This window comes from Aspergillus uvarum, assembly GCF_003184745.1.
Source record: "Aspergillus uvarum CBS 121591 unplaced genomic scaffold BO82scaffold_44, whole genome shotgun sequence".
Lineage (NCBI taxonomy): Eukaryota > Fungi > Ascomycota > Eurotiomycetes > Eurotiales > Aspergillaceae > Aspergillus > Aspergillus uvarum.
In genome coordinates this window covers 248,233-262,717 of record NW_020291341.1, presented here as the reverse complement: position 1 = coordinate 262,717, position 14,485 = coordinate 248,233, and the positions used below count along the sequence as shown (strand labels likewise).

At 51.1% G+C, this 14,485-nt stretch overlaps 4 protein-coding genes across 4 annotated transcripts; 2 read left to right on the top strand and 2 right to left on the bottom strand.

Moving 5' to 3' along the window:
* Nucleotides 1-983: 983 nt before the first annotated feature.
* Nucleotides 984-3,154, top strand: hsp90 (chaperone Hsp90; the record flags this gene model as incomplete). Its single annotated transcript, XM_025637516.1, has 2 exons — nucleotides 984-1,244; nucleotides 1,307-3,154. The coding sequence occupies 2 exons, from the start codon at nucleotides 984-986 to the stop codon at nucleotides 3,152-3,154; spliced, it is 2,109 nt and encodes a 702-aa protein (XP_025489838.1).
* A 1,340-nt stretch (nucleotides 3,155-4,494) lies between these two features.
* On the bottom strand, nucleotides 4,495-6,824 carry BO82DRAFT_288450 (uncharacterized protein; the record flags this gene model as incomplete). Its single annotated transcript, XM_025631618.1, has 3 exons — nucleotides 4,495-5,492; nucleotides 5,555-6,013; nucleotides 6,074-6,824. 3 exons carry the CDS (start codon nucleotides 6,822-6,824, stop codon nucleotides 4,495-4,497), a joined length of 2,208 nt encoding a protein of 735 aa, XP_025489837.1.
* A 2,152-nt stretch (nucleotides 6,825-8,976) lies between these two features.
* Nucleotides 8,977-12,084, top strand: BO82DRAFT_356245 (phosphate-sensing transcription factor PHO4). Its single transcript, XM_025635674.1, has 3 exons — nucleotides 8,977-10,060; nucleotides 10,131-11,697; nucleotides 11,755-12,084. Exons 1-3 carry the CDS (start codon nucleotides 9,476-9,478, stop codon nucleotides 11,757-11,759), a joined length of 2,157 nt encoding a protein of 718 aa, XP_025489836.1. The 5' UTR covers nucleotides 8,977-9,475; the 3' UTR covers nucleotides 11,760-12,084.
* On the bottom strand, nucleotides 11,875-14,430 carry BO82DRAFT_356243 (putative DNA directed RNA polymerase III subunit Rpc82). The gene is made up of 4 exons (XM_025635673.1): nucleotides 14,246-14,430; nucleotides 14,131-14,187; nucleotides 13,205-14,008; nucleotides 11,875-13,141 (listed from the first exon to the last, which is right to left on the bottom strand). Exons 1-4 carry the CDS (start codon nucleotides 14,255-14,257, stop codon nucleotides 12,140-12,142), a joined length of 1,875 nt encoding a protein of 624 aa, XP_025489835.1. The 5' UTR covers nucleotides 14,258-14,430; the 3' UTR covers nucleotides 11,875-12,139.
* Between the last annotated feature and the right edge of the window lie 55 nt (nucleotides 14,431-14,485).

Here is a 14,485-nt window from a genome sequence, read left to right as displayed (position 1 = left end):
GGCAAGAAGGTGGTGGCGGTGGCGCGGCGGGCAAGGCAAAGGCTCATTGACTAAGGTAATCTCAACATGAAAGAGCGAAAGAGGCGAGCAACTGGGTATGAGTTAATTGGACTCACTTGCTACTAGCCAGTATGTGTGTTGGGAAAAGACGGGTGATTGACTACTACGGAGTAACTTCGTACTACTTAGTTTACTCATAGTTATGGGAGTGAAAACAGAAAGCAGAACACAGAAGGGGACTGACTGGATGGTCTACGGTGGAGTGGAGCGGAACGTTCTAGATTAAGCGCCTCGGTTCTCAGGCAACCTTCTGAGTCATCATTGTGCTGCAAGCACGGACTGTGTACGCAGGAACGTACGGTATACACCAACATGGCGAGTACGTAGGAGTCCTAAACACAGATGAGTATGTACATCGATGGACGTACTGAGTACCTTGACACCAAACACAAGAGATCGAACCGTCTAGATCGATCATTCAGGAACACAATCTGAATGTGTGGAACAGACTGGAAGATCCTGGGGAAGTCAAAGAGCGCCTAGTGACCACCGGGAGACTACTGGAGACCGCTGCAGACCACTGTAGAACTCCATAGAATAGAATCGAGCCAAATTTCTGTGTCCCGCCGCCGCAAGCATAAGGTGCCCGCTGTCCGCCTTGAAACTGCCAACCATCTTTTCTCCCCCCCTCCACCACCTCCTCCCAAGCTTGCCATTTTTTTCCTTCTATACCTCTCTCCCCTTACAACCTATCTTCCCTACTCTCTCCCCCATCTCTCTTCTTTAATTCTGTTCGTTAGAAATAACTTTGTGATACCTCTTCACCGTCGTACTACGTTTCCCTGTGAGTATATTCTTCTTCCTTCCACGCCTTCCACACCTCACCATCAAAACTCCCCCATCTCTCACTCAAATTCGCGGAAGTGACGAACTAACAGACTCTACCACTAGAATCTCATCCGTTTTTTCTCCCTACCATCATCATGTCTGCCGAAACCTTTGAGTTCCAGGCTGAGATCTCTCAGCTCTTGTCGCTGATCATCAACACTGTCTACTCCAACAAGGAGATCTTCCTCCGTGAATTGATCTCCAACGCCTCCGATGCTTTGGACAAGATCCGCTATGAGTCCCTGTCGGATCCCTCCAAGCTCGACTCGGGCAAGGATCTCCGCATCGACATCATCCCCAACAAGGAGGCCAAGACCTTGACCATCCGTGATACCGGTATTGGTATGACCAAGGCTGTAAGTTCTAGCCCATCAGTCACCTCCCCTGAAGTCACGCACAGCTAACCATGCCATTCTAGGACTTGATCAACAACCTTGGTACCATCGCTCGCTCCGGTACCAAGCAGTTCATGGAAGCCCTCTCCGCCGGTGCTGATATCTCCATGATTGGTCAGTTCGGTGTCGGTTTCTACTCTGCTTACCTGGTTGCCGACCGCGTCACTGTCATCTCTAAGAACAACGATGATGAGCAGTACATCTGGGAGTCCGCTGCCGGCGGTACCTTCACTCTCACTCAGGATACCGAGGGTGAGCAGCTTGGCCGTGGTACCAAGATCATCCTTCACCTGAAGGATGAGCAGACCGACTACCTCAACGAGAGCCGCATCAAGGAGGTTGTCCGCAAGCACTCCGAGTTCATCTCCTACCCTATCTACCTCCACGTCTTGAAGGAGACCGAGAAGGAGGTCCCCGATGAGGAGGCTGAATCCAAGGAGGAGGAGGGTGACGAGAAGAAGCCCAAGATCGAGGAGGTCGATGACGAGGAGGAAGAGAAGAAGGAGAAGAAGACCAAGACCGTCAAGGAGAGCAAGATCGAGGAGGAGGAGCTCAACAAGACCAAGCCCATCTGGACTCGCAACCCCGCCGACATCACTCAGGAGGAGTATGCTGCTTTCTACAAGTCCCTCTCCAACGACTGGGAGGACCACCTTGCTGTCAAGCACTTCTCCGTCGAGGGTCAGCTTGAGTTCCGTGCCATCCTCTACGTTCCCAAGCGTGCTCCCTTCGACCTGTTCGAGACCAAGAAGACCAAGAACAACATCAAGCTCTATGTTCGCCGTGTCTTCATCACCGATGATGCTACTGACCTCATCCCCGAGTGGCTCAGCTTCGTCAAGGGTGTTGTCGACTCTGAGGACCTTCCTCTCAACCTGTCCCGTGAAACTCTCCAGCAGAATAAGATCATGAAGGTCATCAAGAAGAACATTGTCAAGAAGACCCTCGAGCTCTTCACTGAGATCGCTGAGGACCGTGAGCAGTTTGACAAGTTCTACTCTGCTTTCAACAAGAACATCAAGCTCGGAATCCACGAGGATGCTCAGAACCGTCAGACTCTCGCTAAGCTCCTCCGTTACCAGTCCACTAAGTCTGGTGATGAGTCCACCTCCCTTGCCGACTACGTTACTCGCATGCCCGAGCACCAGAAGCAGATCTACTACATCACCGGCGAGTCCATCAAGGCCGTTGCCAAGTCTCCCTTCTTGGACAGCCTCAAGCAGAAGAACTTCGAGGTTCTCTTCCTGGTTGACCCCATTGATGAGTATGCCTTCACGCAGCTGAAGGAGTTCGACGGCAAGAAGCTCGTCGACATCACCAAGGACTTCGAGCTTGAGGAGACCGAGGAGGAGAAGGCCGAGCGTGAGAAGGAGGAGAAGGAGTACGAGGATCTTGCCAAGAGCCTCAAGAACATCCTCGGCGACAAGGTCGAGAAGGTTGTCGTCTCCCACAAGCTCGTTGGTGCTCCCTGCGCTATCCGTACCGGTCAGTTCGGTTGGTCCGCCAACATGGAGCGTATCATGAAGGCCCAGGCTCTCCGTGACACCTCCATGAGCTCTTACATGTCCTCTAAGAAGACCTTTGAGATCTCTCCCAAGTCCTCCATCGTCAAGGAGCTCAAGAAGAAGGTCGAAGCCGATGGTGAGAGCGACCGCACCGTCAAGTCCATCACTCAACTACTCTTCGAGACCTCCCTTCTTGTTTCCGGTTTCACCATTGAGGAGCCCGCCAGCTTCGCTGAGCGCATTCACAAGCTCGTCTCCCTCGGTCTGAACATCGATGAGGACGCCGAGGTTACCGAGGAGAAGGCTACCGAGGAGGCTGCCCCTGCCGCTGCCGCCGCCGAGTCCTCCATGGAGGAGGTCGACTAAACGTCGCGCGCAAAGCTTGACTCCTTCACGAAGCTCACATGCGTTTGATGACCCTTACTAGTTCCAGCGGTATTAGCCTCAGGGATTTATATGTTAATCACTGAACCAATATTGCATTATATTAGGAACGGCAAAGGATCTTCCTTTGTTCATTCTCTTCGTTTATTACCCCACCTCCCTGATTCACCATGTGAATTCCTTACGGCGTTTTGAGCGTTTCTTTCTACACTTCAGCTTATCAAATCAAAATATGTCTGGTCTGATCAAATCACCTACACTACTTGTTCATTCGGGCGCAGACATCCTCAGATCGGTAGATTCATATTGGAGAAATAAAAGCTTCTCTTGTGTCGTGATGCCTCTCGTAGCCTGTGTCTTGTTCTTCTGTAGCCCGGCGGTATGATGGTTCATACGGCCGTTATGTAATTTAAGGAAGGGCCTAGCTTTTATGGTACATGGAGCTTGGGCAAAAAGTCGAAGGCATTGAGATTCCCAAGTAACCTAGCCAGGTGATCTTCTTTCCATACAGCTTAACCACCTAGAAGAAATTAAGAGATCGTTCAAGATGGCCACTCGAGGCAACCTCGGAAAATCTAGCCATTTCACGTCATATCGATGCTCTCCTGCGCAATGGTCAGAGCTTGCTTCAAATCTAAAAGCCTATATATACACCGACCGGCATAGGTTGTTTATTCTTGTAGCCTGATGAGTCGGGACATGATTCACATACATGTATGTAATGGTTAGGTGACTGATCACTTTTCTTCATTAAGCTATAGCTGAAACAACTCGAAAGTTGGGTGTGTTCCTCCAATTATTTCCTCTATACCTAGTAGACTGCCAGGCGGTCACTTGGATGCCTTGTACGTACTACTCCAGAGATTATATATCTTTCTTCGGTCACATGGGTTCCAATCACAAAATACTATTTAGATATGAGGAGAATCGAGAGTAGATGATACGGTACGCTGCCCGAAGCCGGGTAGGTGCATGAACATCCTACGGAGTTATATATCTGGATAAATTGACAGCTCATCAGGGGGCATGAAATTCGATATCGAGCGAGAGAGAGGTGAGGGACGGTGCAGTGACCAAACATATGCGAGAGCAAACTGATAACGCAGGCCGACGACCGTGAACGCCGAAGACGATGTGAGGTGAAAGATACTGGGTAACAGAAGGGCATGTAGGCAGCACGCTTCTGGAAAATCGCGATAATCCGGAGAGGTCTAGAGTGAAGATAAAGCCAGTAATTTGGAGGGATGATGGGGAATGAGTTATGAGGGTGGGGCTCGTTCATCAGTATGAACTGAGAGGCTGAAGTGCAAGGTACAGCATCCTTAGTTGCTGGTATTATACCAGTCCAGGTGCCATTCGCACAGGTTGCGCGAGGGAAACCCACAGGCCTTAGCTAAACAGAACGCGAGCCCGCCAATTACCCCGAAACTCCCTACAACCTGGACGACGGTCCACCCACGTTGCCTGGCGTCTTCGTACCATCGAACGAGGCCTAGCGGGTCTTGGGGGCTGAGGCGAGCGACCTGATACTCCAAGTTGTGTCCATTAGCAGTGCGGAGGACTACTCCACCGCCACTAGCTTTCTCGGTAGGCCTATGGAGGCCGCAGAAGCCTGGGGTTTGTGTGATTGGAATTAATGATCCCTCAACGACACACTCCCCGATACGTTCCGTGAGCCAGATGGCGCGTTCGCTCCGGGCCATCGCGGCATACCTGTCTCGTTCGTTTTGTAGGCTTTGCTGCAAATCCGAGGCCCACTTGGCCAGCTGCACACGAGCCAAGCGCTCCTCCTGACGGGTATGGTCGGCGAGCCGAGCCATAGTGTAAGTGGGAGAGCCACGGTGAACACCGTGCGCGAGTGTAAGAGCGCTCAGAGGGAGATGACTCTGCTCCACCTGCTGCAGCTGCTCCTGCGAAGGTCTTTCCTGCTGTTGAAGAGCTAACTTCTTTGCAGCCGAATGCCGCATCCAGGCAACGTTCTCCCTATCAAAGATCCGCCGAACCAGCAACATGAGTTCCGAGGGTACCAGAGGTTGAACATAGTCTGGGCTCATGAGGGTGCTGGCATCCATTACATCGTCGTTGCTGGCTTTGGCGGAAGATATCGCGAAAGGTAGGTGACCATTAATGTCTTCCGTGTCTGTGCTGGAATCGCCTAGAAGAAAAGGCTTGATTGACAATCTCTGAGCGTTCTTCAGGAATGAAGACTTCAAAGCAAAGATATTCTCGTCGGTCAAAAGATCTGCTTTGGCAATGAGGGGTATGACATTGGTCCAATCACAGAGCCTTTGGATGCACTCCATATCCACGGGGAGGGTTTCTAAGAAAGTGTTGGTTGAAATCACGACCGTTGAAGACCTGGAGAAAGTTCGAACTACTCACCTTGAGAGATGAGGTAAAGAACAGCATCCACCTGAGTCCCACCGTTCCCAGCGAGTAAATTCTGGAAATCATGATTCAGGGCATCGACAGCGGTGGTTGCTCGAGAAAGTTGCTGGCGGATATATTGTATGACCGAATCAGTCTGCTCCGATCGACCCATAGAAGTGGCTGAAGTATCTACAAAGCAAATGTTGCGCTCCAGAACAACGTCGCCTGTACTTTTCCTTCGCCGGAGCACACGCGAGTCCTCCAAATCCGACCACCACGACGGATAGGGCTTGGTACTAGCGTATATTTCCGTGGTGACGACCTGTGGAAATCTAGAGTTGTGTGATGTTCGAGAAGAAGTAATAGAAGGCCGTGATATCTGAGTAGGGGAGGCCGAGGTAACATCGTCCATGTGTACAATGTCATCGCAGGCCTGAACTATAGACTGGATGAGAGATGACTTTCCCAATCCTTGTGAGCTTTATATCAGCATCCCGTTCTCGGTAGCAGCATTGACGGTTCCCAGCCTACCAGATGCACCTGCGACCAAGACCTTCAATCGACCTAGAGCCTTCCCACGATCTGTGAAGGGTTTCCGACTGGGCATCTTGATGCTTGGCATAATCAGTTGGGAGGTGTTGTCAGAAACAGGATAATGCGCTATGCGATAGTCATCATCATCATCATCATCATCTTTTTCTGCTTCTTCTCCGGAAGCCACGGCTTGACTACTTAAATCGTCGGTGATTGAAATGTCATCAAGATGGCGCATGGAATGATTTGAGATGGATCGGGGACTACTTGGCAGGGATGAGTGGTCGTCCGGGTTATCGAAAGTCAAAGGGGTCAGCGGTCGCGAGGAAAGTCCCTCAGGAGAAGGCCGAGAGGGTTTTATTGAGCTGGTAGTAAGCATATCTGATGGCTTCAAGGTCGACCTGCGACGGATTGTCTGGCGGGCTTCACGCTCCTCTTCCTCATCCTGGAACAGAGGCTGATAAGTGCGGGTGAAAGACTCCTCTATGTCAGGCTGACGGTTGCGAGACGAATTCGATAGAATGTCTCTTGAAATATCCACTTCCTCCAGACTCTGTATCCCGTAAAAAATCTCCGCGGGACGTTCAATCTCGTCGGGGGGAAGCTCCCCATCGTGATCGGTAGTATGACTGCTGCTGCGGGCCAGGAAAAAGGTAGCGGGGGCGGCACTGCGGGGATCGGTCCACTGCTGTTCAAGCGAGGCTTTGCGGGAGCGCGGTACCCCAAGGTCCGGCACCGGTGGCCTCATCATGGGCAAAGCAATAGTTGTGAATCACCCGATAAGAAGAGTAAATGTCCAAGTAGAACATATACCCATACCGTGGTGGTGTGGGGGGAGAAGGAGGGAAGGTAAGGGAGGAGAGGTATTTTGAGGCTAGCACCAGGATATTGTTGTTAGGTCGTCTTAACTTACTCTTACATTATTGTTGGGTTAGTTAAGTTACTGAGTGGTTGGTGTTTATGTCATCATCCTCATGGCATGTCACATTTCAGTCACCAGACCCCGCACATGACGGGCTATGTAAGCACATCTCCAGATTCTTACATTTCTTACGTATGCGTACTGAGTGGATGTCACCTTACATAATACGTATAAAGAGGGGTTCTTTTGTTGGGCCGTGCTCTTATCACAGCACCTGGCAGCGGGTTTCCATTACTCAATTGACTTGCAATTGGAGAGCGAGAGAACCCCAAATTTTGTGCTTAACCCCAATAACATAGTGGGGGGAGAGAGAAAGTGGTTCGCCGACAGTTCTCATACTGACGAAGTTTGTATATGAATGCATCTTCTACCCTTTCAAACCATGGGAACTCTTGGTGAAAAACAAGTAAAAGTAAGTGCCTACTTTAGCAAGGTTGTGTATACTTGTTGTTCGAGTCTTTGTTTTTTACCGATAGTAACAACATACAGTACATCCTACCGTCTCCAATCTCTCTAGTGCTTCTTGTCTCGGGGTGTGTTTCTTCCTTTTTAGTTTGCCTCCCCACCAGAACTACTCCGTACTAAAAGAGACAAATCTAGAACTTCCATCCACCCTCGTTTTAGGACCGACACACCTCTTGGTCCTCGCAAATGTCATTCTGACCTGAAGTACTAAGTAAGTTCTTTCCAGCTTCCAACCTAACCTCTATCTCTACCTCTACCTTTACTCCGTAGTATAGCCGAGACCAATGCTGCAGACTAGCCACCTTAGTCATGCCCTACTGCTTCAGCTAGGCAGCAGACTAATACTAAGTAGTACATAGTAGTCAACCACCGGATCACCGGTCAAAATGAATCCAGCTCGCTAAAGGACCTGAAGCTGCACCCAGGGAAAATAATGTACGACCTAAAGCAGACAAGGTCGGCTAATCGGTACGATGAAACTTTTCTTCTTTTATTCTTCTTCTGGCAGCGACGAGGTGTAGTTGTACTGTATATATAATCATATATATAATGTATACCCTATGTATTTCGTCGCTCCTGTCTCATGGTGGATTTTCTCTGCTCCAGAGGTCACTTGCGCATTTGCCAAAAACGTATTGTCTGATCAGCCAGCCCACCAGCTACCCATCTTGCGCTAATTCAGGATCAATTGGAATTGTGAGAAAATCCGAGAAGACTGTGTGGTAAATCCCAAAGACAAACCCACGGCGTGGCGTGCGTTGCGTTGCGTTGCTCATATCCTTCCAGCGCCTGCAGGGTGAAAATGATATGGCCGTGGGAAAGGAAACCAACACCACCTATGGTGTGATGTAGGAAATCAAGCTGTTGAGCGCAGGCCATCTTAATCAATCTATCTCAGCCTTGGATAAATAGCAAGTACAGAGTACAGAGTACGAAGTAGATCCTAAAGTAAAGTACAAAGTCAGTCGTATGAGTATGTACCATACCGGTAATCTCACTACGTAACTTATCCACCCGGGATTTCCCCTCCCCCTCCCTCTCTTCCACTCGACTCCACTGGGCCGGGGCCCTTTTCCCCGATCATTATTAGTACGTACTGTACTAGACAAGTTACAAGTCCCGTCTACGGAGTACTACGTGCTCATACAAAGTAAGTTACTACCTCTGAAAAACCACAATTATTGTTCCTGTTCCTGTTCCTGTTATGGTTTTGCTCGAGGCTAATTGATAGCATGCAATTTCATGCTAATTTCAGGAAGGTTTCTGTAAGCTATCCGCGGAAACTGTGCCATTGGGTTAATTATCAGCCTTTAGACTTTTGAAGGTTCTTTTCCTCTCCGAGTCTTTTCCCTCTCTTTTACTTTCAGTCCTCTTAGCCAGCCAGCCAGTCAGGGCTTCTTTTCCTTTCATTGCCCGCTCACCCCCGTTCCTCCGCTCCTCTCGCTCTCTCTCTCCCTCCCTCCTCCCTCTTCTCTTTGCTATTTTATTTTATTTTATTTCCCCCCCCCCCCCCTTCTCCCCCATCTCCATTGATTTTTTGTGGTTCACTCTGGTTCACTGTTCCAAAATTATTATCTGAGTCTTCTTCTCTTTCTTCTCCTCTCCTCCTCCTCTTCCTTCTTCTTTTGCCCTTATTATCGCGTGACCATTCCCAGTTCTGTTCTTGTGGTTGAAGTGACGTTCCTATCGGTAACTACCCAGTAGTCTGGAACTAATCTATCTCTCTATCTCTCTCTTGCTTCGTCCTCCGCCATGTCCCTGAAACCTTCCTCCTGAGCGTGCCCCTACGCCCTACTTTCCGAGAGTATTTGACCCTCACTGAATTGGTTTGGTCTTGCTTCGTCTTGGTTCTAATCGCGACGCCCAGCTCTTTCCCACGCCCTCCTCGCCCTCCCCGCATCGCCCTATCGTCGACAGTCAAACGTCTGCCGCTCACCGTCTCCATTGCTCCACTTTTCTTATCGAACAGAAAGCTGGGAGTTCATCCGTTCTGCACCCCCTTCCACTTCGCCATGGACCAAGGGCATTCCCTGCCCTGGTCGGACATTCCTCCGTCCAACGACGATGAATTCACCAACTTTCTCGAGTTTGGAATGCAGTTTCCCGACGTGGACAGTCAACCTCAATCGGACCATCACGTCTCTCGTCCATTGATTCACGCTGCCACCATGTCTTTGCCCGTCTCGACCGCCGCTGCGCAAGAGCAATTGGTTAGCTTGGATACTGGCGGCATGACTGCGTCCGCTTCGTCGTACAGCCCCATGATCAACAACGATTTCGCCCTGGACCTTGCCCATCACGGACAACAAGGTCAGCCACATGGCTCGTCCTTCTCGACCGCGCCAATGCCCCCGGCCTTTTATGCACATAAACCACCCATTTACCATCCTCATCAGCACCCACCAGTGCCGGATCAGTCACACTCGTTATCGCAATCTAGACAGTCCATGCCCCAATCCTTTGTCCCGCAAGGCAGACCGGTCATTCCTCCCACTCCGAACAGTGTCGAGTTTCATGGAAATGCTGCTACATTCCCGCAGCGGGCGGACGACACTCGCGAAGTTTACGAACGGTTTACCCGTGTGAATGATGAACAGGTAAGCGCCTTGAATGAGAATGGATTGAAGCATCTTCGGAGAGCTAATGCATACGTCCGTTTCGCCCTAGGCTCTTTACACCCCGCTTGTCTCGCCAGCCATGACGCCGTTGGAAGCTCAGTTTCGTCTTCCTGAATACACGATTCCTGGAGAGTACTTCACCCCCCTCACTTCACCAGCTCTCGAGGCGCAGAACACGAACTCAAGCAGCTATCCTTTCCATTCCAGCCAGGTGTCGGAGCTGGGGTTTGTCCCTTCACCTGCCGACAATCCCCTTACCATGGCATCCAATCAGTCGTCCCCGGGGCTGATACGGAAACATCGCCGACAGCCGTCCAGCACCAAGTCCTTCTCGGCCCGTGCGAAAAAGCAGCAATCGCCCTCTGTTCGGCCACAAACACGCAAAAAGTCTTTGATGAGCCTCAATGCCGACGAGCTTTTGAATAGCCTCAATCAAGAACAGGTTGCGAATGCCACCCAAGCCTCCGGCGAGAGTGGACTTCTTTATGCCAGCAATGAGAGCTCCGGTCAAGATTCGGTCTCGCCAGAGCCTCTCTCTGAGCCCTTAATGCCCCCGCCTGCTTTGCCTCCCTCGCGGAGATCGCCGGCCGTTCGCCCTCAGCCAGCTCGACCCTCAGAACCAAGTGAACCTGCGACGCCGGCAATGCTCATGCGCATTCAACGGTCACCGCTTTCGACCAGTCAAACAGTCCCGCGATCGAATTTCACTATCTCGGAACCCCATGACGACGTAATGGAAGATGTGGTCCTCCCCGAGGCCGCAGCTTCGCTGGCTCCTTTTACAAGACCGCAGGTGGCCCGTATCGAAACTACGGTGCAGGCAAACTCAGCTTCGTCAGAAATCTCAGGAAGTACGACTCCAGCTCTTGAGCCGAAATCTGCTCCGGTCGTTAACCGAAACACCTCCTTGGCTCCCAGCCCTCGCTCAATTGCCATGCCTTCGCCAAGCGGCCCACTGCCCAAGAAATCGGACACACCTAAACTCGGTCCGATAGGGCGGAAGCGACAGAGCTTAAGTTCCTCGCAAGCTAGTCCCAGCCTGCGTCCCAAAATTAGTCCTAGCATCCAACCGCTAGTCCGTGGAGACGGTAGGTATTCCCTTGCCTCACCATTAGTTTACGACTCAGCTGATCGGATTCTGCTTCCAGCAATATCGAGCGAAACATCGGCTCTGTACTTGGCATCGAAGTCGAACTATCAGCACATTCTGGACGGCACCCTTCTGCCTGGCGTCTCCTATCCCGAGACCTTAGCAGAGAATCTCAGCTCGAAGCGGACCAACCACAAATTGGCCGAACAGGGACGAAGAAACCGCATCAACAACGCACTCAAGGAAATAGAGACACTCATTCCTCCGTCATACATCCAAATGAAACATGCTAAGGAGGCCGCTGCCTGTCCCCTCAAGGGAGCTGACAATGAAAAAGAAAAAGAAAAAGAAAAAGCCAATAATCAACCGATCAGCAAGGCCAGCACGGTGGAGATGGCAATTGATTACATCAAGAGCCTTCAGCAGGAGCTTGAAGAGACTAAGGACAAGCTGAATGCCGCGGAGAGTCGTTTGCGAAACTCGGAAGCCAAGTCGAAGCAGGCCAACGCAACCGCAGGCGTGGAGAGTGAGTCGGAAGTACAAACTACAGTTGGAAGTAGTGATCGTGACTAATGAACAAAAGATTGATTCTTCGCCTCAGGTAGATATCGAGATTGTAAGCTGTATTCCCGGTGGCGGTCTCTGCCCCCCAGCAATATGATATCCTGAGGGTTGCATACTGCTACTGAACAGGAAAGGTATATGACAAGAAGAGAAGTTCTATTTACACCTACATATATGGTGTAGCTTGTGGGATGTGCTTTGTAGCCTTCTCCCAGGAATCTTGTTTCGTTACATGGTGTGGTGAACGTCTGATCCGGCGTACCCGGGTACATGTCTCGCTTACGGAGACAATGGGGAATTACTGAATATAGGGCATATGAAGTGGCATCGGTGGGTAGAAATATATTACGTATCACGGATGCGGTAGCCATTAGGGAGATAAGGTTGGTTGGAATCGCCCCTCATCAGTAGTCTCGCATGACTGCCACCATCTCGTCCAACCGGGTGATTTCGCCCAGCAGTAAAGCCTCCTTGCTCCTCCATTGCCCTAGTAGGGTGAGCTCCGCCGGAGACAGATACAGCTCTTCGTTCCCCTTGACGTCACTGCGCTCGGTCTTCTCTAGGAATTCCTTGAGTCGACTCCGCTCGAATCGTAGGCGCTGCATGCACCGAGACATAGCCTTGTAGGTGTCCTCCAAGATGCTGTTACGAATCCGGTCCGGATCGTAGAACCATAGGTAGATTGTACGCGACGGCTGCCGCTGAGCGTCGCGCGGGACTTCTTGCAAGTCGACGAATCCGCCGGATTGCATGCTGGCTAATACCTGTCGCAAGTCCTTGAAGGGAAGGAGGCTGATTTCCTGGAGGCGCTTCTCGTCAAGCTTGCCCTTGGCGTGGAGGACGCGGATCACTCGTAGAGCGACATCGCCGTAGCGAGCTTCGATGACACGTTCGAGTTCCAAATGACGCAGCTTACGCGCCAGGTGTCGGAACTCCACAGTCCAGGTGATAAGGCCGGATACGACCCGCTTCGAGGTCAAATTGTAGGGGGGTTGAGAGAGAAGGCTGAGATGCTGGTCAATCTCATAGGTCCGGCTAGGGGCGTCGGAATCTTGATGGCCGGTCCCGTTGACTCCGTCTTCGTCTAAGGATCTCTTTCCACGCTTGCTGACGGGCTGCTGTATTTCCATGGGGCCGATAGAGCCCGCCAGATCTAACTGCGGGTCGACCTCTTCCGTTACCGCACTCAGCGCAATCGCAACGGAGTATTGCTCGCCCTCTTCACCTTCGCGCGGGATTTCCACGCTGTCCCGACATTGCTTGGTCTGGTATTCAATGCGTCGCAGAAGACATTCGTAGACTTGGGCGGTGGCCGGCGATGCGTGCACCTCCGCAAGGTCGAGGAACCGTCGATTCCGCAGCGCAACGTCTAGTTTCTCGTAGTTGACTCGGACGACTATTCCAGACTAGATGGACACAGCACCGTTAGTCTCAGTGACGAGCATAAGTCAACTTGGGAAGCTCTTTACCTCCATGGGAGTCGCGTCCCCTCCCATGTCATCATCAGACCACTCATTCTCCTCCTCGGCCTCGTCCTCCATATCATAGTCCATCCGGTCGCTCTTGTCCGCAGACCCGCTGCCAGGCCTTCTCTTGGCACCACGCGGTAGGCCATTATGCATCAATCCACGGGTAAGATCTCCATCTAACTTTTCCCTCAGCATAGCAAGTGTGCCATCTAGAACCGTCTCCTCGAGCCGTTTGCCTTTCATCTGTTTGACGTCGGGCCGCGACTTAATTGCACGTTCAGCATCGAGCGCGTTGTCTGCATGACTTTGGAATTGCGCGTCTCGGACACGGATCAGGTATCCATGGGAGGCCAATGCCTTCAATGTCGGATGAAGCAAAGCTGGCTGTTCGATGGGTCCATCCACGTTATGCCCATTCACTGGTTCCTCCGCCCCCTCTCCTTCGAGGTCATCATTGATACCGTCCGCTTCCGATGGTCCAGATCTTAACTCGGGCAGTGTTTCGAGATGGCTGATTTGAGCATGTCCGAGGTACATGATGGTGGACATGACAGTTGCCGCATACTTACCTAGCCGGTCTTGAATGAATGCGAGGATTTTACCGGATCGTACTAGGTAGTACGCAGCTTGTGGGTTGGGCTCGTAGTAGGTGACTCCCTCGTCGTAAGAGGTGTAGTGATAGATGAGGTGTTGTTGGATCATCGCGGCGAGACCATGACGGAGCTGACGGTCAGACAGGCGCGAATAGAATCTGAGACGAGGAAAAGACAATCGGTCATAACGCTGAAGAATTGAAAAGATGCGCTAGTCATATTGGAGGCAGAGTCAGTCTAGCTCCATCTTCTACAATTTCTTTGAGGGAGGTGGCTGTAAAATGTTGGGTGTATCGAAGGCGAACAAAGTAAAGGATTGGGCTGTAAGCATACCGCAAAAAGCTCGCCAAAGTTGTCCTCAACCAAGAGCGCGCACAGCTCCGCTGCGTACTGTGTGAAACATCCGTCAGCACGAGGATAGAGCTACCACTGGAGTGTTGTCGCATACTTGAGAAGCCATGATTGATGGGGTTGTCTAGAGAACCACCGCCGTCAATTCTCCAGGACAAAAAACGAGGTCACCGGAGGAAGAGCATGAGGTACTTGTAAAGGGAGTATAAAGCCTTTCAAATTGTCCCTCTGGCGGGAGATGTTGCTTCCTACCTTTTTTTTTTTTACTTTTCTTTTTTTTTCTTGACGATTGATTGGCCTTAGTTCTTATCGCACGTCGCAGGCGGAAGAAACTCAC

What these genes read in the sequence shown, in the direction of transcription:
- BO82DRAFT_356245 (XM_025635674.1), top strand. Translation starts at nt 9,476, where the DNA reads ATGGACCAAGGGCATTCCCTGCCCTGGTCGGACATTCCTCCGTCCAAC. An exon ending in CCCGTGTGAATGATGAACAG is followed by an intron (nt 10,061 to 10,130) that starts GTAAGCGCCTTG and finishes GTTTCGCCCTAG; the next exon opens with GCTCTTTACACCCCGCTTGT.
- BO82DRAFT_356243 (XM_025635673.1), bottom strand. An exon ending in ACTTTGGCGAGCTTTTTGCG is followed by an intron (nt 14,009 to 14,130) that starts GTATGCTTACAG and finishes CAATATGACTAG; the next exon opens with CGCATCTTTTCAATTCTTCA. An exon ending in GGGACGCGACTCCCATGGAG is followed by an intron (nt 13,142 to 13,204) that starts GTAAAGAGCTTC and finishes GTGTCCATCTAG; the next exon opens with TCTGGAATAGTCGTCCGAGT.